This window comes from Gouania willdenowi, chromosome 6 (assembly GCF_900634775.1).
Source record: "Gouania willdenowi chromosome 6, fGouWil2.1, whole genome shotgun sequence".
Taxonomy (NCBI): Eukaryota; Metazoa; Chordata; class Actinopteri; order Blenniiformes; family Gobiesocidae; genus Gouania; species Gouania willdenowi.
The window spans coordinates 21,788,717-21,810,944 of NC_041049.1; the positions used below are offsets into that span (position 1 = coordinate 21,788,717).

Sequence of the window (22,228 nt, forward strand, 5' to 3'; positions counted from 1 at the left end):
GGAATACATAACATGTAGTTTATTTTGTTTTAGTAGTGCTCAAATGGCTTTCCGTATATGAAAATACTTTTCCTTCAGAATAAATGGAAGATTGATGAGGTCTGGACGTCTTTGTATCGGTCGTTGATAAACAAATTCTCGCTAATCAATAATCTTGAACTGTGCAGTGGGACACTTACATGCGACCACAGTCCGAGTGCTTGGCGACGTTCTTTAACGTTAAGGCAGCAGTTAGTCGTATGTGTTTGGTCACTGGTCCTTCTTTCTCATCCTAAAAGAGCAAAAACCAGACAGAATATAGTCATTACTACTTCAGAAGAAACCTCCACTGAGCTCAGAGTGAAGCTACTCACAGTGAAGTCTCTGAAAACCAGGTTTCTGGAGCCTCTGCGAAGGGCCATGAGAGCTGCGCTAGGATGATTGACAATTGGTTTGGGTGCTCGCGGTGCCGGCGTGCTGCCTGCTGCTGGCGGAGTCCTTGAAAACACACAGAATACACACACACACGTCATGAACTAATAGCGGATGGAGAAAGATTTGTCGTTCAGGGATTACAAAATTCAGCACAATCAGCACACACATTGCAGGGTTACATGGAAACATTCAGTGTTCAATTTCTAGTAAATAAGTCATTTATAAAGCTCTTTTTAAATCATATATACGTGCAGAACTTTTCTATCTCAATACATTTAAAAGGTACCTTTAGTGGAAATGTATATAACATTTAAAGTGTTTAATTTATTACCAATAATCAAAATATTATTATATCGCGCTTTTCTGGGTACTCAAAGTCGCTTTACAATGAAGGAAGCAGTGTTGGGGTTCGGTGCCTTGCTTAAGGGCACCTCGTGAAAGAACCACCAGAACTACCAGAACAACTGCCGCCCCAAAATATGTGCACACACATTTTTACAGAATTTTAAAGCCATTGAAACAACAGCACACTTCAGTGATACAGCAATGCATCATGTCCAGTATCATATACTGTACATGTAAAGTTTGCTTTATTGGTGCATTGGTCTCCATATGTACATGTTTGTAATGATACAACATGAATACCAGGTTGACAAAATCATAATTCTGACCTTCAAGCTTTGACAATAGGATCCCAGTTTAAGAACTACTGTTATATATGTGATATTTTGATGGAGTCTGCAGATAAAATGTAAAGTATTTTTTAAAAAGCCAAATTATCCATAAAGAAACAGATACATGAGACATAAACAAAAGGTTAAGGGGGAATAGAAGACTAAAAAGGGTCAAGAAACATTGGTTTAGAGGAGTTCTCATCTTAAAATTGATCGACTCAACAAGCAATTAGCAAAGACGATGAGATGAGGAAGATTAGAATGAATCAGAGCTAAAGTAACCAGTCTATTGGGCGTACGTACTGGGAAGAAGTCTGACTGGGACTTTGTGCCTGCTGCTCCTCTCGTTTGAGCGCAGCCAGCAGAGCCTCTCGAGAACAGTGCTTATCCTAGGAAGGAAACACAGAAGGAACGTGGTGATTGGTTATGTGGACACAATAAGAAACAAAAGAAAGAACTTTGGGCTTAAGGTCACCTGTAGATGTGTGATGAAGGACAGTCTTTGTCTGGGGAAAGGATCACATCCTTCCCACTGACACTGACCACCATACACATCCTTCCCTCCGTGCTGCGTGGCTGCGTGGTAAAACACCTGAGAAGGAGTTTCAAACCACCTACACGCAACACACACACACACACACACACACAGAAAAAACCTTAAGATTAAATCCTGATCAGACGGTTTGGTGAGTTTGAGTGGACGGACTCGTACCGTTTACACGCCTGCCACAGACACTTGAAGTTCTGCCCTGCTTTCCTGCTGGGCTCGGGCAGTGCTGTGGACGTCTGCTGTGCTGAGAGGTTGGGGCTGTGGTTGGATGCAGGCTGGGAGACAGGAGGTGGGGACGGGGTGGCAGTGGGCTGTGGGAAAACCAGTACAGGACATGAAGATGGTGAGTCAAAGAGACGAAAAAATGTCCATGGATTTCTTCTACATAACTCGCTAATGTTTAGAGCTTCTCAACATGTGGTCTGGACTCCCGAGGCGTGAGCGGAGTGGAACTTAAGCATTGGTTTAAGGACAGGATGATTGTTGGCTGAGATGTAACATAAGCCTTTCTGCTGACTCAAGTTGTTCTCTCAGCTGCTTTGCTGTAGGAGGCGAGTATCGGTGCGAGCCACATGGTCTCAACTGACTTCACCTTCTTGGCCTCCAATTTTTTTTATACAACAGTCAATAAAGGAATTCAAAGATCAATAAAGTGATGTTAAACTGGTGTGAGATGTAGGGATGCATTCATATTTGATCATATCACTTCTAATAGTTACACGTTTATTTTCCTCTATGTAAGGCACAGACATTGAAGTTTTGCACTATTTAAACCTGCCTTTTTCTGTCTAAACCCCAGCAACAACCCAGTTGTTTTAATTACAGGACTTGATACAAGTGTAGGGCTCCTTATTTTCCAAATTGGACAGAAATCTCATAATAAATTTGCTGAAACGGAAATAGTAATAAGACATTAAACACCCTCATCTACATGCTTTTTGAGGATATCATAACTTATTTTCCCCACATAATGGGTGGTTAAACCATAAAATTCATATAATTCTGCTGCTAAAACTGGGTACTGGTAGGAGAACAATGAGCCAGAAAAAGAGAGCTCGACTATAAAAAAAAAAAAGCTTTTTGTAAATCCATAACTTATTATTATTCATTATTAATAGAATAAAACAAGAACAACCCTGTTTTTCTTTAGCACTGGATTATCTGATCATCAACTACTGTGTAAATCGCTACCATTGATTCTCAACTGCCTGGCTTTGGGATCCAGCATCACTCAACATGTGATAAAGACAAAACGTGGTGCAGTTTGAATCTGAAATAAAACTGGATTCACTTTCCATTAGTTGTCCAAACTAAATGCCAAAAAAAAAAAGCCGGCAGCACATTCAATCCACAAACTGAAAATAATTCTAACGAAAAGTCTGATTCTAATGAATTTAACAAATAAAAACACGAGAACTATTCGGCTTTGAATACAAGAAACAACATTTTTGCCAAGTGAAACTAGATGATGCACAATAAATAAATTAACTGTTAAATACGCAACAATGGAATTACATAACTTGAGTTACATCGTGACTCAGGCCCATTAGATTCTAGTCTAACATTTAATTGACATTTGTTCATGCGTGGGTGCGCTACTGCCATGTGAAGACATTGCAAATTGTGTAATCAAAATTTCCATGTATGTTAAAGAAATGTGGTAATCAATATCAGTAGTTTCAATAAACTGAGTAAACTTGGACAGTGGACCTGAACTTTTGGTGTGTTATGCTGTGCCCTGAACTACAGCCGCCTGCCTTGGATTCATTAGAATACTGATGTCATGGGTACTTGATTCATTAGAATACTGATGTCATGGGTACTTTACCCTCTGTGTTAGTGACAATCAAAAACACACTCATGTAGTGCCAGACAACTGTGAGTATAAATGTGTGTATCCAGTGAGACTGTTGTGGTGACTCACCGTTGTGCCGGCTGCCTGTGTGGGTGAGCAGTTCCTCTGCTGAGTGGCGTTCTCTATTGCTACTTTGGCTACTGTGCTTGGGTCTGTTCCTGCTGGCACAGCGACCATGGTGGAGCTGCTGCCGGCATTGTTGGGGTCACTGATAGTGATGATTCTCACTCCCACCTTGTTGGGGATCCCCGAGGAAGCGGCCGACGAGCTGCGCTCCTCGCCCTCGGCCGGCCTCTTCAGGCCCCGGGGCTCAGAGACCACCCCGTTGGCGGGAGGGGCAGCAGGACTGTGGGAGGTAACAGTAATAGTGGAGGGTGGGGGGGAAGTGTTTGGAAACAGCTGCTGTCTTAGCACGGGCGAAGCATGGCCAGGCCCCAGAGGTCCATTGGTGAGTTCTGAGGGGGGGCTGTTGCCTGCTGCCTGGGGTCCATTGGGCAGGCGCTCGGCCTGCTGGGCTTTGGCAGTGTCCTGTTGGGGAGGAGGGGGAGAGTTGGGGAGAGGGGCGTCCGTGCTATGACACTTCTCTGCTGGGCCCATATCCCCGTTCCCCAGGTGCTGTTTGGAGGAAATGTGATTTGGAATGCTTTTGTTACAGTTACCACTGCCGTCGCCCCGATCAAAGTCACACACTCCGTTAACCAGAGTCTTTTTGGGGTCATGGGCGATCTCCCCCTGCATCCCGTTGGCAGGGTGACCCTCCGTGGCCGGGCCATTGAGTGCTCCCTGGCTGTTCCCTGAGTGGTATGGAGGTAGATTGGACTCCATGCACTTCTGACCGTTTAGCAGCTTGGCACCTGCAGTCACTTCACCATTACTGGTTTTAACTGTGGGCTCCCTGTCTGCCAGGGATGAGTTCTCCATCACTTCTATCTTCCTCTCGTGCACGTGCAGCCCCGTGGCGTCCTTGGCCTCCTCCTCCTTTTGACAAATTATCTTATCTCCTCTGAGGGGTGCAGGGGGGGTGGGAGAGGGCACTGTGCCAGTGGAAAATGGGGGCGGGGGTATGCCCGTCACTCCCTGGCTGACGGCAGCCACTGCAGCAGTGGAAGTGGTGAAGCCAGTGTTGGGGACCACGGTGAACGTGACCTGTGCAGAAGCAGTTGGGCTGATGATGGCAGCAGCACCTGCACTGTTGGTGGATATAAGCTGACCCGGTAAGAGCTGGACCGTCTGCAAGGCTGGAGCGGCCGGAAGCTGGCCGGGGACCAGCTGCACGTTGAGCTGCTGAGGCTGTGGGGAGGAATTCTGGGTACTGTAGCCCGTCTGATAGATGAGCTGCATACTCTGGGCTACGGTGTTGTTGGGAGGGGGAACCTGTGGCGCTGGTAGGATGAGCTTCCCTCCCGGCGTGGAAGGAGTTCGCTTTGGAAGCAGTAGCTGTTTGATCAAACTGGACTCTGTGGAGGTAGGCTGAGAGGAAGGAGGCTGGGGGAGGATTTGGATAGGGGGCTGCTGCTGATGTTGATGCCGTTTCATGGACAGTGAGTGGCTGACAGATTGACTGGGTTGGATCTGGGGGGTGGAGGCAGGGGGAGGCGGCAGGCAGGGGCTGGAAGCGGGGCCAGGCTGTGCTATCTGGAGAGTTTGGGCACCAGAAATGGAGGAAGGATTGGTGAGGACGATCTGGTGTATGGCAGGGGTATAGGTGGGGCTCTGCTGAGGGGTGGGGCTGACTATTACTACACTCTGCGCCTGGTGTGGAGGCGGTGCCTGCTGGTTGGCTGTGGCCATCGTAGCTGCTGGTCCACCTGACTGGTTTGGAGCTGGTTTGGGGGCGATGTTCTGAAAAGTGACACGTGACCCATGCGTGTTAGGCGTGGGGAAAACCTGGCCCCCCGATGCCACCGTGACACAGTGCGTCTCTAACTGTCCAGACAGAGGCGAGTGCTGGGAAATGGGAGGACACACTCCCTGCACCCTGGCCGTGAGGATGTGGCCCTGTGGTACCGGCTGGAAGAGCGTCACAGGAGTTCCAGTGGGGAGAATGGGGGAGTGCGGCTGCTGCTGGGTAACCAGTGGGGCAGCGGCGCTCTGAGGGCTGTGGTTCTGGGACGCCGACGTTGGTATTTGAACCACCGGCCCTGAAGGTCGCACCTGCTGTTGTACAGCTGCTGCCAGAGGGTTGGGTGGTACTTGAGGAGGGACCTGTGGGGGTAACTGACGGGGTACAGTCTGGTGACCGCTGTGGGGGGGTTCTTGTGCCGTGGATGGGGAGGCCACACCAGTGCTGTGTCCCGGAGAGCGAGCAGGAAGTCCGGAAGGTAAGCCTGAGAATATCAGAAACAAAGAAAACATTTATCAGACTTAATTAAGAACACACATATCGACATTATACGTCCTTTTAAATTATGGATGCAATGATTGAATAACTAAAACACATATATATATATATATATATATATATATATAGAGTTTATTTTACACACAGCATCACTCTTTTGCACTTTGTTTTAAATAATTTATTTAAATGCCTTGTTCTAATCTTTTTTTTTTTTAAGTGACCACAACTTTTAATATTGCATTTCTTTAAGAAATATTGATGAACTGCTAGTTTCATCTTTGATTGCAATTTAGTTGTTGAACAATATAACTGCCTATTAGTCCTTTATCACCCAATCACCAAATGTCCTTGGATCAGGCTGCAGTTTACTCTAATACTCTGTCCAATCAGTTTCACAGTCCTTAGTTTTTTTTTTTTTTTTTTAAATCATAAAAAATATAAATGGATAAAATGTGGGGTTTTTTATTATAAAAAAAATCTAATAAAATGTTTATCCAGTTGTGAATTTTCTACAAACACATAAAAATCTATTCATCTATGTATTTCAACAGACTGCATACACTGACAAACTATAGCTGTTAATTCCACACATATTTAACATTTAATCTATTATTTTTTACAAATCTTTTTTTAATTTCTGATGTCGTACAATATATTTAAGCACAGGGTGACTACGGGTAGGTAAAAGTTATATTTAAGACCTTTATAATACCACCTTATAAGAAAAAATGAAAAAAATCAGTTGCTCAAGAGCATTCTTCAAATGTGTTTATTAATGTGGAAAGAGAACAAAAATATCAATATTGCCCTAAATGATATTTTTTGTAACATTTAATATCAGTGGACAATAACCCAGAAATCAAAATTGACTGGAACTTTTGAGCAAACCAAACGCCAAACCAAGTGCTTTTTTATCAGATTCTTCACCATGCAATGCCATATGTGGAGCTTTGATCTAAAATTAGGCTTTCTAAGAAAATGTAAATAACTAGACTGGGTTTTAAAAACACTTGTCATTAAATCTGCATTTTCCCATTTGGCCCAACCAAAAAGGCCAGGTTAGCTAGCAAAGAGGCAGCAGACTTACTGCATCACGTGATCTAAATGATGTGGCGAGATGGAATGGGATGAGAAGAGCGTTCAGTTCGTGCTCAGCAGAAATTATTGTGGTGACGTGACTAAAGCACATTTAGGAACTATCTGATCTGAATTTGAGACAATTTAATACTTTTTAAGGACTTTTATTTGTAAAAAAAATGATTTAAGACTTTAAGGACCTGCTATCACCCTGTAAATAATCTTAATTGTGAACATTGCTGTTCTTTTACCTGACGGCTGGGCCTGAGGGTCTCCTGGAGTGTCTTGTCGAGCTGCTGGAGGTGTAGAAGCTGCTGCTGGGTTCTGCTGCGGCTGCTGGTAATACAGCTGGATGGGCAGAGGGATGGATCTCCTCCTCAAACCCACCAGGAGGATGTGAAGCTGACTGCTGGCCTTCTGCTCCTCCTGTCGCCTCATCGTGTGGTTGGGAAACATCGTCCTGTAGTGGCAACGACAATGATTGTAATCATAGCAGCGAGACCCAACCATTAATGTTGGTACGCAACATCTCAAATGAATGAATGAATACTCTCGGCATGAAGAATAGGAAAGATGGAAAAGATGAGGACTGACCGCAGACATTTAAGGAAGCCGGTGGAGTTCAAGATGTTGCTTCGTCCCATTTTGCTGCAGGTGGCCAAGTACTCAGAGTACATTTCTGTTCGAGACACCGTGCCATCGGGGAACGTCTCAAAGTGTGCGTTTAGCCTTTGGACAAACACACACAGGGGAAAAAAGAGAAGGTTATGATACACACAGGATGATGACTAAAGACTAAACTGCAGCCTGAGGTAAACAACTCTTACCACTGCAGTGTAAATTTCTCCCCATCCAGTTCAACGATACCAGGAGGTGGCTGTGTGGATGGGGCCGGGACCCGTGTTACTATAAATACAGGAACAAAGCAATCTTAGTGGGTCTGAATTGAATGTGCAAATAATGGATGAGATCTGGAAAAATGTGACCTCTGATTGGTTACATTTCAAGATTAACGTGTTACCAAAACCTTCCACTAGATGTCAGCACACCTGTAACTATTCCCTGTGATACTGACCATTTAATGAGAGATAAGAGATGGGCTTTACTTAATATTGAAAAAATGGGGGGTGGGTGGAAATGTTTCCCAGTCAGATGCTTTTATTTTACTGGTGAAATTAATAAAATATCACGAGCATTAGATATTATTTTGTGTTAAATCTTTACTTTTAGCCCTTAAAAAGAAGTACCATCTGCAAAAGAAGAATAAAGTTTTTTTTTTTTTAAATTACATGTACTGTTTAATCATGGTGTCACTCACACACTTGACTCAGTGTGTGAGAGAGTGCTGCGTGGGAGGCCCGAGCACCATGCACACGTGTGGGATCACGCCGTTCATTCAACACACACACACACACACACACACACACACGCGCACGCGCACGCGCACGCGCACACACACACACACACACACACACACACACACACACAACACACACACACACACACACACACACACACACACACACACACACACACACACACACACACACACACACACACACACCACACACACACACACACACAATCCAGATCAGATCTCAACCCACGAAAGGTTAGCAGTCCCACTGACATATTTCTGACCAATACCACAATAGTTCATTGTTGCAAAGCAAAGTTCAATACTAATAAAGCTGAAAAAAAAAAATAATGCTGAAAATGGTTTATATATTGAATTCAACACTCCAAAAATTTGTATTGGCTGATTTCTGTTTGGTGCGGTTGATAATAAAATGTATTAAACAGGCATTTTGTGGTTATTTCCATCACCTGCATAGACCTCTTTATGGTGTTTGAATAAAAACCTCCCTTCCATTGTGGCATCCTGTTCCTGCCCTGGGCTCTAAAGCCCCTTGGCTGGTTAGGATAAGCAGTCAAACAAAAGTGACACTGTGGTGATGACACATTATAGAATGTTTAGGAGGACTGAGGTGCTGCAATGACTGACCTGAAGCTGCTGCTGCTCCCTGTAGCGATGCAGCCGGTACCTGCTCCACCAGCTGTGGCCGTACCTCTGCTGCCTGGTCGGCGTTGGCCTGGTGCTCGATTAACCGCACTGTTGTCAGCGCATCGGGTCCAAACGTGTGGAGGTCAATGGAGACTAACCGCACTAGGAGGTCTAAGGGGAAGACGTGGTTGGAAGCGTTAAAAAACGACTAATGTCTTTCAATAGGAGAAGAGCAGCAGCAGAGGAGGATGCAGACGTACCGATGCTGTGGTCTACAGACGCTATCTTGGTGCAGGGAATCTCCCCGAGCTGGGCCAGCAGATACAGCACCTCCAAGGATGCCATTAGGAGCATGAGGTCCGGCAAAGTGAGGAGCATCATAACCTCCCTGTACGAGTCCTGGTCCACATACTCACAGATGAGCATGCCGTTGTCCTCTACTCTGCTGAGGTTGCCCAGGATCTCCATGGCTGGGGCGAACACATTTAATACTCCGTCAATCACCTGCAAAGCCTCCAAACTGTGATTTCACAGTCCAAGGGCTTAGCAGCTTACCTCTCATTTTCAGGAAGCGGTCTCTGGACATCAAGCATTTGGTGACTGTGTGAAAGATCAGGTGTGTCGTCCGAAAGTCGACGGGGTCAAGCTGAAGCTGAAAGAAGTCAGGAAAGACGATTTAAAAAACAAAACAAAACATTCCAACATCCAGCTGGCAAGACATGCTGCAATCATTGGGAATGATGAAGTCAAGAGGAGGGGCAATCCTAGTACAGTACAGATCTGTGAACCAAAATGCACTGCCTAACAGGACAAAAATCATTAAATCTGAAGCATATAGGAAGAATTTCTCAGTAGTGATTTAACCCAGCACTGCAGTATTACATCGAAGCCCACCCATCCAATTACTGACATCAAAGACTTAACTGATTGTATCAGCCAGCGTACCACACGCTTTCCCAAAATAGAGCCCCATCAACATGCATCTCACACCAACAAATGTTCATTTAAAACCAAAGACGGCCTAGGCAGCGCATTCACTGTGTTTTAAAGGTGAGTGAATCCTTTCTTTGTTTGGAGGCGGAGTTATCCACTTTGTCCAGGTGAACATGTAATGTACGTTATGTTTGTCAGGAGTAATACAGCACACCACCTGTCCTCAGTAAGTGTGAAATACTACAGACATTGTCAGTCTCTCTCAAATAAACAATGACCACCATCCGATCTTTAAAGAATACAATCAGATACGATTGTTTCTCAAATATCAAATACAGTTCAAGATTCAGACCTCACTTTTAAGTCCATCCACAAACGTGCTCATGCATTTTTAACTCAGAAGTAAAAATACTTCTATGCATGTGTCCACGGGTTTCCACATCCCACAGTGCAATGTGCCAAAGTTTTCAAACAATGTCAATAAAGTCAGTGTTTACAGTGGAGATTAAAACAAACTTTCGAGCAGCAATTTCAATCTTTCAATCTTTATTTTTGAAGCAAATGATCTAGGATCAATCTATTATGCCTACACTTTGTCTTTATCTGATAAAAACTTAATTATGGTCTCTAGAAGCTTTAAAACAAGCCTATTCTATATGCTTTGTTTTAATTCTTCTTGTAAGGTGACCTTAAGAGCATTATTATTTATTATTAATAATATTATTATTGCTCCGTTGGTCGAGTCCAAACGCTATGGGTATGCATAGCTTCTCAAATTTTTTTTTTACCTATTCCTCTCTTTTCACTGCTTGTCATTTTTCCGTATTTCCAAACCCATGTAGGCTTTTGTTATCTTCATTTTTGACAGGAGAAGAAAACATGTCATTCACTTTCCCTAAAAAGCAAACAAATGAAGGAACAGTTGCAGAAAATTCTCTCAACACCACCATTAAGAGATTTAAATGCAGCTGTAATGGTAATTTGACACCAGCCTTACGATTTTCCCTTTGTTGGAGAACAGCTACAAAAAAGGGAAAATTTTGGTGCTGCATTTTAGCCTCTGCCAGCGTAAAGCAGTTGTGCTATACAATAGTAGGTGGAGTTAAATTTACAATTATTGATGCACACAAGTTTTATTATTATAATCTTTTTGAAAGTGTTTTTTATGCAGGAAGATGCCAGTTTTTTCATTATTTATGAACATTATTTAACATTTTTTTATTATGCAAGTATTATGTAAATTCATAGGCTTCTTTTACATATCTTTAATTTACAAGTGGGAAAGAATATGTACATAAATGCGAGGTTTACCTGTAACCATGTCAGAATTAAATACCAGTACTTATTATATTATTATTTCAGATATGACTTTTTTTACAGTCCTGACTTAATGACATAATAAATCTTATTCCAAAAGTCAAACTGTTATGAAACTTTCCAGAAAAAACTAGTCAAGGTAATTAGCTGCGGTGATGAAGCAAACCAAATAACAAAGAACCGGGATGACCAATACTAAGAAATATTTAAAAAGCTAATGGAATTAATATATGTGATTTTATCGCGTCAATCTATCAGAAGATATCTGTGTAGGAAGGTTGATTTGAGGATTATTGTATCTATCTAGTGGCCTCTAGTGGCTTAAAAATAATACATGATTCAAAAAAATGAATAAAAATCCTTTCAGGGGAAAAATAAAAATGTGATGACTAAATCGAGGCTAAAACTAAATAGAATAGCAAACAGAGGGCCTGCCTGAATCAGAAATTGTGGTTTGAAATACAGCTCTGTATGTGTATCCACAGAAATCCCTATACTTTCTTAATATTCCATTAGTTTAAATACTTCCTTCTTTCTGTGCTGTGTCCGTGAACTGCAACAAAGAAATTTCTCATAAACAAAGGATCAATAAAGTTCATCTTCTTTAGTCAAGGAAACAGAGAAGAAGCCCTTAGTCTGTACACATGTGCTTGTATTTTGAAAAAGTAGTCTAAACTAAAAAAGGCCACAGCCCAATCTCCTTTAACAGAAACAACGACTTTTACTACGGCAACATGAGACTCACACTTCCTGTTTCTGCTTCCTGTGACATTAATTTGAGGAGCGTATTCCTAACAGAGAAGAAAACTACAGACATCATGTCTGTCAACAAAGGGGACGTCACAATAACCCCAAATGCCGTATCATATTTAAAAAGTCCTTCCTAAATAATCGTTTTTCTTCTGTTCATTACAGGAAAATGACCCTGTTAAGAACCAATCCCATCCTCACCTCAGCGGCCACGTTGCCCAGCGTGTCCAGTCCCAGTTGTCGCAGTGAGATGAGGTTACAGTGAGCACAGAGCAGAAGGAAGCGCAGGCACGTTCGGTTGGCCGCTAGCAGCTTGACGTTGGCCTCCTCGAAGGAGAGGTTCCGGAGGATGACGGCGACTTGCAGCACCCGCTGGGCCTCCATGTCGCTGATGCCTGGGTTCCGTGGTGGGTGGAAGAGGCTCTGCCAGTGCTTTTCACAGGCCAGCCCGTCTGCACAAAGAGCCGTGATCATTAGAGGCCGTAAAACATGAAACAATGAGGTTGTCCGAGGGTTACTTTATAAAACAATGTGACAAATGGAGTTGGTGCACATTTCAATCAACTGTTACTAAAAACTAACAGTGAAAAAGAAAGATCCTGGCATCATTAAATGTCCAATATTCCCATGTGGTTTACCTTGTACCGAGCTGCTCTTATCCCAGATGAGCTCCCTGACTTCAGTGTCCTCCACCACCTCTTTCCAGAACTGCAAGTAGAATGGAGTTGGTTTTATTTCCACTGCACCGAATCAGTAGTAGAACCGGCAGCAGTGTCAACATAGCATCAGGCTGTGATTCATCTCTTAGCAACAACAAAGTGAGCCAAAAGCAGCAGCACAAAGGTTAAAGCGAGGTCAGGCCTTGTCTGAGTCAACGTCACTCACCAGCATTAAAACATTACTGTTACATTCAGAGCTCCCAACAAAACACACTTTAAACAAGCGTCGTCTTATTGGGATTAGACATTAAACCGTCCTGTTACACACCAGCCATAGTTTACAGTGTGATCAAAGAGGAGGAGCTACGGACCTGTTGTCCTGCCCATACAGGAATAGGAACCAATCAGAGGTGAACACTACACCGACAATGATATAGTAGAAAAGATTGGATGAACAGAGACATGCATTTGTTTCTCTGTTTGTGAATGACTGCTCTTAACCTGCATTTCCCACAATGCAACACAAACCGCTTTACATTCTTTGCCGATAACAAAGCTGCACATCTCGGGCACTTGTGAATGTGCCATCCTCAGACATGAGCTCAGCACACCACACATGCTGATGTTACTACACACACGCACACCAACTGCCTGTGAAAGCCTGTAGTCCCAACAATTCTCCTCCATTAAAAGTCATCCAAATGCTGCTTTGCATTTTTTCAAACAAACACATGAATCGTACTTGACAAAATACTGAGCGCTTCGACCTTGATCCTGAATTCCAAAACCGCTTCCTATGTTTGTTTTTTGAACATATCAATGCTGGCTTTCTGCCAGAACCACACTAGAGTGAGCACCCCTAGCTCTGGCGTTAAAGACATTTGATACCCAATCACATTGTCAAATTAAAACATGAATTAAGCCAAGGGTGACGTGACCAGACGGACAGCTCACAGAAACCAAAGGGAGAAACAGAAATCTTACCCTGAGGAAGTCCCGTGAGGTTTTCTCTTTCCAGTCCATCCCAAACACCGTAGAGAAACTGCCGAGTGCTGAAAAGACACAGGAGAAGGTTTAAAGACGCACAAATTAACTTTTCTCATCATGAGTCATGATCATTTTACTTTACACTGATCAGCCATAACATTATGATGCACCACTTACACACCAAAAACTATCAAAACTTTACACTTGTCCACTTTTCCTGCTTCCAACATCCAATATCAGGACATTATTAACTCCCTTCATGATATTGCTAAAAGACAATATTTTAAAGAACCTCAATGTTAAATCATTCATCTGTCAGGGGTCATGTTGCTAAGGCTGAATATTGAGTTCTGTGCTTTATAAATATTAAAATGATACATGCATCCCAAAAGGTAGGGCCTCCAATTTTCTGTTAAACTGACTCCCATCTTTTTGTCCTCCTCCTTTCTTTTAAAATTATCACTTAATTTTAAATCGCACCCCAACATGACACAGAAAGGCCTAACATGAATGTTTTGAGACAATATCTCACATTTACACACCATTTTTCACCACAAAACAGGAGATCGGTGGTCCAGAAAGTGTGACAAACGGACATAAATATGTCCAGTTCCGCCCATAATTCCGTTCAAAATCTCTCGCTACGTGTTACGGTTCAAGTAGTAATCAAGTCATCCTGTGATTAAAAACACATGCAGAGCTTCATCTGAAGTGTGTTTTTAACGTGTTGTGATGAACAAGTGGTTCAGATTATTATGACGGCATTTAAAATCTGAAAAAGCTCTGGTACAAAGACAGGTTTAGTTGATGATGTATTAGTGCAACTGGTGATCATTTTACTTGGTGACACGTCATGAAAGCAATGCACCTCCAATCACACAGCCGTGTAGGATTTCACGCAAAACTTGAGGACCATTTGCCGATTGGCGGTAATTAAAAGTTTCACTCATAATGCTTTCATTGCTTTAGGACCACAATCACATATTTCTATGGTATTTGTCCTGTAAAACTGGTGGCTGAAGGTCAAAAGTGTAGCAAACAGACATATTAAAGCTCTCGCGACGTAATCTCATGTGATTTCAGCATTCCGCTCCCAAGTTTCCACAGGTCAACAATGCATATAAATGAACAGTAGTTGACTATTAAATAAATCTTGAATGAAATAAATAAAGGAATAATACAAATGAAGAAAAGCGTATTAATTTAAATTCTGTTTCTATAGTAAACAATGCAAAACTGCATAATAGTTCTTTTTAAAAGTGCAACTGAAAATGTATTTTGTGTCTTAACAATTGGACTGGAAACCCAGTGGTCAGTGAAGAAGAGATACTATGCTAGACAGAGCGAATAGAAAAACGTGACTTTTACAGATATTCACGTAATATTACAGATATTCTTTCGGTGCTGAAGGGGTAAGGAATCATTTATGAATATGTTTAAGAGTAGAAGGCGGCCAGAAAGAAAGTATTAGCAGATTCCGCCCGCCACCAACACCTCTGGATCACCCCTCTGCTGGTTAAAAAAAGGACTGCGATTAAATTTTCACAGTATCGATGTGAATTGTGATACCTATGAATTGATTTTTAACTGCCTTAAGATTAATCGTTACATCCCTACTAATTAGCATGTTTGAAATGATTTCTGTAAGCTTTAAGTCATCCAAACAGAAATCAAATGGAAAAGTGCAAACTGACACAAGCAGTTTGAAATTATAATCTTAGCCACAACTGATAAATTTGGAAAAGATGTGCCCTGGTTGTTATTAATGCAACCAAAGACAAATAGTTAACATGGTGTAGCAATCCGCAGTGAACTCAAAAATAAAAATACTGAAATATTGTCAAATTGTGAGGCCTTCATGTTTGAATCTGCAGAAGAGCTGCATTAAAGGCTTCTTTTCACTAAAGTGAAGAAGATCATTGATATTTCTACGTACAGTCGTCGAAGACTCCAGCGTGCGCCAATAGCAGCGTGACCAGTTTGGGGTCCTTGTCCAGCTGCATGGCATGCTTGCTCTCGTTGGAAAGCAGAGTGCAAACGTTGACAGCGAAGTCCACTTCATTTGGGAGGCCCGAGAGGAGAGACAGCACCAGTTTGTTGTAGTCACAGGGTGGGACAAAATCAGTGGACAGTCCATAGCTTTGGCGGAGATAATCTGAAGGAGAAAAAAAAAAAACAAAAAAACACACACAGTCAGCAGATGCTATGCCTTTACATGTGGTTTTCATAAAGTTATTATTAATATGGTTTAATTAGCAGGGACATTGTACATTAATCATTTCTTCATATGTTTCAAAAGGGTTATTTTTCACCTGCAGGGACATGCGAGGACTATTGATGAACGTGACCTTATAAAATCTGAAATGTGAGCTTTGTATTCTAGTTACACTGACTAATTGTTCCTGATACACACACAAATACACACACACATCAGGCAGTATAAAAAGTCTGCGATCTGAGGAAATACATGGCCAGTGTTTTTATCTAGAGGATTAATGCAATGATAATCCTCTTGAATGAATGCTATAAATGATTTCTCTTTCAAAGTAAAAGCACAGGATTACTTTGGTCATTTATTTACCAAGACAAATGCCAGCAATACAAAAAAAAAAAAAAAAAAGAGGCCCACAGCCCAATTCTGGGTCTGGAACCATTAGTTAAGAACCCCCTGTTCTGGTCAGGTGCTGGTCAATGGATCTTTGCTGTCTTTTATTGATCTTTGCGTTAAGTTAATAATAGGGGTGGGAACCTCTGGGTACTGATACGATATGCGATACAAAGCTTGCGATAACATTATCTCCAGATATGATGATACTGCAATTATCGATATATGGGTCAGAAATCAATCTATGATAATCTATGACATAACAAGAAAAAAAGATGAAGTGAAAAAATATTATTTTTATTTTATATCTCTGAAAGACAATAAATTGATAAAGTGTCCTATGAACAGTGACACTATTTTGGTGCAACATTTCTGTAAATAAGTGTCAACATACCAATGTAAATGAATAAGTATCTCCAATAGTGCTTTCTGTAAACAAAAAATAGGGTGTTTCTTACCAGTGACACCATTATAGTGCAATATTCCAGTAAACAATATATTGGTTCCTTCAGCAAACAGTGACAACATTTCTGTGAAGACCTACCTGCACATTTTAGTGAAAAAACAGAAAAGGTTTTGAAAAAAAATAAATAAATAAAATAAATAAATAAAATCGATACTTAGCACGAGCATATCAATAATTGATAGAGATTGTCACACTCCTAGTTAATAAGCCATTGTGGACTTTTTTTTATTTTACAAATTCAACACCTTCTAACGTGACCGAGTTGTAAAGCTTCTTAAGATCCATGATGCAGTGTGTGGAAGTGCAATCATTTTGTGAACGAGGAGTGTTGAATCCTCCCGGTGCTACAGCCTGATTTTCTGCCATCAATCGTGAGGCGTGCCTGGTGTCATTCCCCCTCGCACACTGAGTATCTCAATTTGGTGCAGGCTCTTTTTTAGAGAGCAGCCTCTGGAAACTTAGTCCTGCTGAGAAAACTTGATTTCAGTGCTGAAAAGGCAAATGTGATTCAGCGAGCGAGCGCACACTTTACAGACGAGGCTGTAGGAGCTGAACCGAGTCAAAGTCGGAGCAGTCACAGGCCAGAGTGGAGCTCGGTGAGTGCTTCCCACAACAACTGTCAAATAATTAACTGTGACCGTGCAGAGCCGCGGTCATGGCAGAGCCATTACGGAATAACGGCTACACTTAAACTCAGAGCCTGGAGGCAGGGAAAGATATTCCTTAAAACTCTTCAACCAGTGAATATTCCTAACATCAGCTTAATGCAGCCTTTTCTGCTGATGTGCATGCAGCTTCAGCTGTATAACATAATGTCCCCATTATGTTCAAATAGAGCAATTTTTAGCTGCATACTCTAATAGTATCAGCATATCCTGATGCAATAGTCACATTTTACGGAACTTTGTAGGTGATGAATTCTGAAAAGCAGATAAAATATTGATCTTCTTTAAACTTCTTGTACTGTACTGTATATACTACATTAATGCTTTAGCTATCTGTGTCAGCACATCCACACTAGCACTAGTTTTTAGGGGTGTCCCGGTCCAATATTGATATCGGTTCAATATCAGCCAGAAAACGAATATCGGACTTTATCGGACTGCATCTATAATCTCTGATATATATTATATTATATTTATTCAATTGTAGAATACTGTAGATATTATGTTGAAGGTTAAAATGTATGTAACCTATTGGTTAATAATAAAAGGGTCAGTTTTTCTCAAACCTACTGTTGCTGACTTTCCACACTACTAAATAAGTAATAAAAGTATGTATGATTCGTGCTGATATCGCATCAGATCGATATCGGCCAATACTCAAGGCTGCAATATCGGCATCGTATCGGAAGTGAAAAAGTTGTATCAGGACATCCCTACTAGTTTTGATAGATCTTTTGTCCCATCGAGTTCATTTCCTCCACTTTTACACAAAAATACCAATAAACAAATACATTACACACAAAATATCATGACACTGCTGCCATAAATGCTCAAAAATAAATGCTGATAAAATAGCAAAAGTATTTAGGAAATTTGACAACCACAACAAAGACTATAAGGGGCAGGAAAAAATAGTATTTTAGGTAATACTTGGTTAGGTTTAGGCCAACAAAGACGATGCTAGGACTACGGTGGCCCTGGAAGCTCACAACACAAAAGCCACAAGGGAAGTAAAAACCCACAAAGAGGAGTGAAGTTAACAGAGGTTTACAGTGTTTGTTCTATTCTCACTTCAGCTTTAACCCTTCTTTGTGGATTTTTGACTTCCTTTGTGGCTTCCGTGTTGTGTGCTTTCAGGACCACCGTGTAGGACAGATGGTAATTAGGCAGCAAAAAATGGAAACCTGCATTGGAGCTTTATACACACCTTCAGAAATGAATTAGCAGTGGATGCAAATACATTTGTTTATTGAATCGAGAGGTTGGTAGTTTGATTCCTGCCAATATCTGTCCATTTGTTAAAGTGTGACTAAATGGGGGAAGCACTTTAGGAGGACTTTAGTGGTGAGGAAAAACCCGTGCATTGATCCAATAATCTGTTTTCCAGCTTGACTCTGATAGTTGCCATCTTTGACAGGAAATATTAAACCCTCTCATAAATAAGTGCCTAGAGTTTGGTTTTACTGGAGGATTCTTCCACCAAAAAGAGAAGGGGGAATAAAGCTTTGTTGTAGCTCCAGCTCAGTGGTCTCAGCCTAATGGCGTAAAGTCACAGTCCACAGTGTCGATAGAGGAAACAGCAGGCAGTGTTTGAGGCAACTATATGACTTCTAGACTGAGCCCTACTTCAGGCTATGATCACAGGTCCTGCTCTACTGTGTGAATGGGAACATGAAGCAGCGTACCGGCTTTTCCGACCACAGTCGTGATTCGGAGTCTCTCAGCCAGTAGAGTAGGTGCAGCTTGAAGGCTGACCCAAAGGAAATCAGAGGGAAACTGCCTCTTTCCTCTCATCAATAACTGCTGTCAGGCTTCCCAGTGCCCTCACGGTGAGCCTAATGGACACCTCACATTCACTGAGCCTCACAGACCACAGCTTTTCTTTGACACAAGCTTATTAAGACGCTTGCTTTTCACAATAAAACCACCTGCACGCTCACCTTCAGTAAATCATTATGCAACACTGACCAGTGTGGAGGCAATCACTGTGAAACAGGCACAATTACTGCATGCACAGCCTTAGTCCCAACATAACAGGTGAGAATGGAGTTGAAACAGTTGCTGTGTAATAAAAGCCATACAAGGCTTCTAAAAAAAAAAAAAGATGAAAGTTTTGGACACGCACACCACTAACACATGACAAATAATCATAGTGACAAAAAGAGAAACCACACTATGATGCACCTCAATCCAAGCACCCAAAGTCTTTCTACTCAGATGTAGAAACAATAGTCAAGTTCTCATTTCTGCATTAAGGTGTTCAAATCTAATATTGATATCAGATATTGAATATCGGAATATATCGGCCTACATCTAAAATCTCTGATATACAGTAATATATATTGTTTTATTTGGATTTATTGAGGTAATTTGTTTTTCAGGGTCTTCCATTTTTGTTTGTATTTATTCCAGTCAATTGTAGAATATTCTAATGTTTTGGGTTAAAATGAATGTGACCCATTGATCAATAAAAAACGCTAAACGCGAGGCCACACCCCTTCCCAAAAGCACATTGCTGCTCTGCCTCTGGCCCCATAGCGTGTTTTTATTGTGTTTGCACATGCGCAGTCAGTTCCCCAAGATGAAAACCATTTACGTCCAAAGGCAGTGTAGAGAGCTGCCTTTGGACGTAACCGTGCTATGCTAAATGCTATACCTAAGTTCACAGTGCATTAGTGAACAGATGTCACGTGACCGCTGCTGCTACGTTCTCTAACTAGTGGGCGGGATAACACTACAGGCAGGATGACAGCACTTGAGACAATAAATAAAACTTTTTTTTGAGGAAAAACGACAGCTTTTAAAAGATGGGAGACCAACACCTGAGCTACCAGACCTTCAGCAAAGGTAAGGTCAGAACATTGTTCATATTTTCCACAGGAAGGATTGGCTTTGTGGATGCGCCTCACTGAGGCTGTTCCGAGTTGTTGTTGTCATTTTCTCCGTGTTTCTAACATAAACAATGGATGCGCTGTTGTGTCATGAGATATATCTTGTTGGGAGAGTATGGAGATGACTTTGTTGTAAATTGCGCTATACAAATAAAGTTGAATTGAATTGAATTGAATTAACACTTGCCAGCAGAAACATATGAAACTGTCATTGGTGTTGACATTGGTGGTCTCGATTTGGAACGCCCTGCCTACCCAACCCTAGTGCTCACGGCACGTCACTGGGTCGTACCAAAGGAATTTGGTCAGTACTGAAAAAAAACAACCTTGAGTGATCAGTTTTTTTAAACTCACTGATCGGTCATCGGCCCAAAAATCCTGATGATGTAAAGCATAGTTACTATGGTAAGAACACGAATGACTGGAATGTTATGTGCAGTTATAACATCTAGACAGGTTTAATTTTGAAGTTGGCTGCTGTATCACTTCCACAGTAGTTTGTCCAGGAATAATGAAGACCCCATAATTACAGCAAATTGGTCTGAAAAAAAAACACCCATCTACATTTTTGGGCAGAATAAAGGCTTCTGGGCTAAAGAAATCAGATTCAATACAGTTCATACGTGTGCTTTAATAATGCAGCCTATGACAGCAGCCTGTATCTTCATCCAAAAAGTGACTAAAATAACATCCAAAGCTTACAAGTTCAATCTACTACTACGATCCACTTTGGTTATAGTGTAGGACATTTGTGTTCAACAGGGACACATTTCCCCCAAAAATGAAGTCTCTGATGCCAAAGTTAGTCCATTAAGAGGTGAGACAACTACTCCATTCTGTGGCGCACGTCAGCAGATTTACCACCATTGAAAAAAAGTTTGCAGCCAATCAGAAAAGTCAGTTTTCAGTGAGGGAAGCCATAAAGGTTGAGCGCTCAGATATCTGCTGAAGGACATCATCGTGTAGCTCATACATCTCTGTGTAGTTGCATACGGGCTAAACAATAAGATGTCAGTATTAATCACCCTGCTGCTTGTTTTGAAGATGTGCAAAAATTATTTAATGCGCGTCTTTTAGGTTTGTGGTAAATGGGCTGTAGAATCCAGTCTTCTTTGTGTGAATTACAGGTGTTACTTCTGCTTGATTAAATTACTATGGTAACAGAGTCAACATAGTCTTTGTGAAGTAATGTGTGGGATCTAGAGCTGCAGCAATCATCCATTTTAGTAATATAACAATCTGGTGAATAATTTAGCACTGGGATCAAAATTTTGTTATGGAAAAGACCTCATTTTTGCTCACTCCACGCATATCTAAGGCCTCTGATCAACCACGATGATGGAAAACTGACGGAAAAAAACTGAATTCACGTTCTCAAATGGAAAAAAGCAATCAGACTTGTTTCTTTTTCTCTCTTAATTTACAATCAAGCCTTATCTGACACAGAATTCCCTCACATGCATGTTTTAGGACAATATCACACATTTGCACACCATTTTCCCTCCAGTAAACAGGTGGTTGAATGTCTAGAAGTGTGACAAACTGACAAAATTTGTCGAATTCCACTGATAATTCTGTTAAAAATCTCTTGCTAGGTGTAACGAATAGAGCAGTGATCGTGTTATCTTGTGATTGAAAATGCAGCGCTTCATCTGCAGTGTGTTTTTAATGTGTTGTGATTAACAAGTGGTTCAGATTATCATGACTGCATTCAAATATGAACAAACTGGTTCAAAGACTGGTTTTGCTGATGGTGTATTGGTTGAACTGGTGATCATTTTGCCTGGTGAAACATTAAATCACATGGATGTGCAGGTTTTTGTGCAAAACGTGTGGGTGATTTGTTGGTTGGTGATAATTGGTTTCATAAATGATGTTTTGAAACCATAGCACACATTTCCATGTTTTTTCCCTGTTAAACAGGTGGCTGAGGGTCTAGCATTGTGGCTCAAGCATATATTATATTAATATTAGGGACATCCCGATACAACTTTTTTATTTCCGATATGATACCGATATTGCAGGATTGCGTATCGGCC

General features: G+C 41.5%; 1 protein-coding gene across 3 annotated transcripts in view; it reads right to left on the reverse strand.

Annotated features, from left to right (window-relative positions):
* The window catches only part of arid2 (AT-rich interactive domain 2), a 47,888-nt gene that overhangs the window by 3,493 nt on the left and 22,167 nt on the right, over nucleotides 1-22,228 (reverse strand). For all 3 annotated transcript variants that reach the window (XM_028451318.1, XM_028451319.1, XM_028451317.1), the window contains 16 exons: nucleotides 15,499-15,717; nucleotides 13,560-13,627; nucleotides 12,555-12,624; nucleotides 12,118-12,368; nucleotides 9,472-9,568; nucleotides 9,177-9,386; nucleotides 8,917-9,087; nucleotides 7,739-7,817; nucleotides 7,506-7,640; nucleotides 7,163-7,371; nucleotides 3,563-5,820; nucleotides 1,801-1,949; nucleotides 1,564-1,702; nucleotides 1,392-1,477; nucleotides 354-477; nucleotides 180-271 (listed from right to left, as the gene is read on the reverse strand). In XM_028451318.1, coding sequence (XP_028307119.1) covers nucleotides 180-271; nucleotides 354-477; nucleotides 1,392-1,477; nucleotides 1,564-1,702; nucleotides 1,801-1,949; nucleotides 3,563-5,820; nucleotides 7,163-7,371; nucleotides 7,506-7,640; nucleotides 7,739-7,817; nucleotides 8,917-9,087; nucleotides 9,177-9,386; nucleotides 9,472-9,568; nucleotides 12,118-12,368; nucleotides 12,555-12,624; nucleotides 13,560-13,627; nucleotides 15,499-15,717 — 4,357 coding nt within the window. The remainder of the gene's footprint in view (nucleotides 1-179; nucleotides 272-353; nucleotides 478-1,391; nucleotides 1,478-1,563; nucleotides 1,703-1,800; nucleotides 1,950-3,562; nucleotides 5,821-7,162; nucleotides 7,372-7,505; nucleotides 7,641-7,738; nucleotides 7,818-8,916; nucleotides 9,088-9,176; nucleotides 9,387-9,471; nucleotides 9,569-12,117; nucleotides 12,369-12,554; nucleotides 12,625-13,559; nucleotides 13,628-15,498; nucleotides 15,718-22,228) is intronic.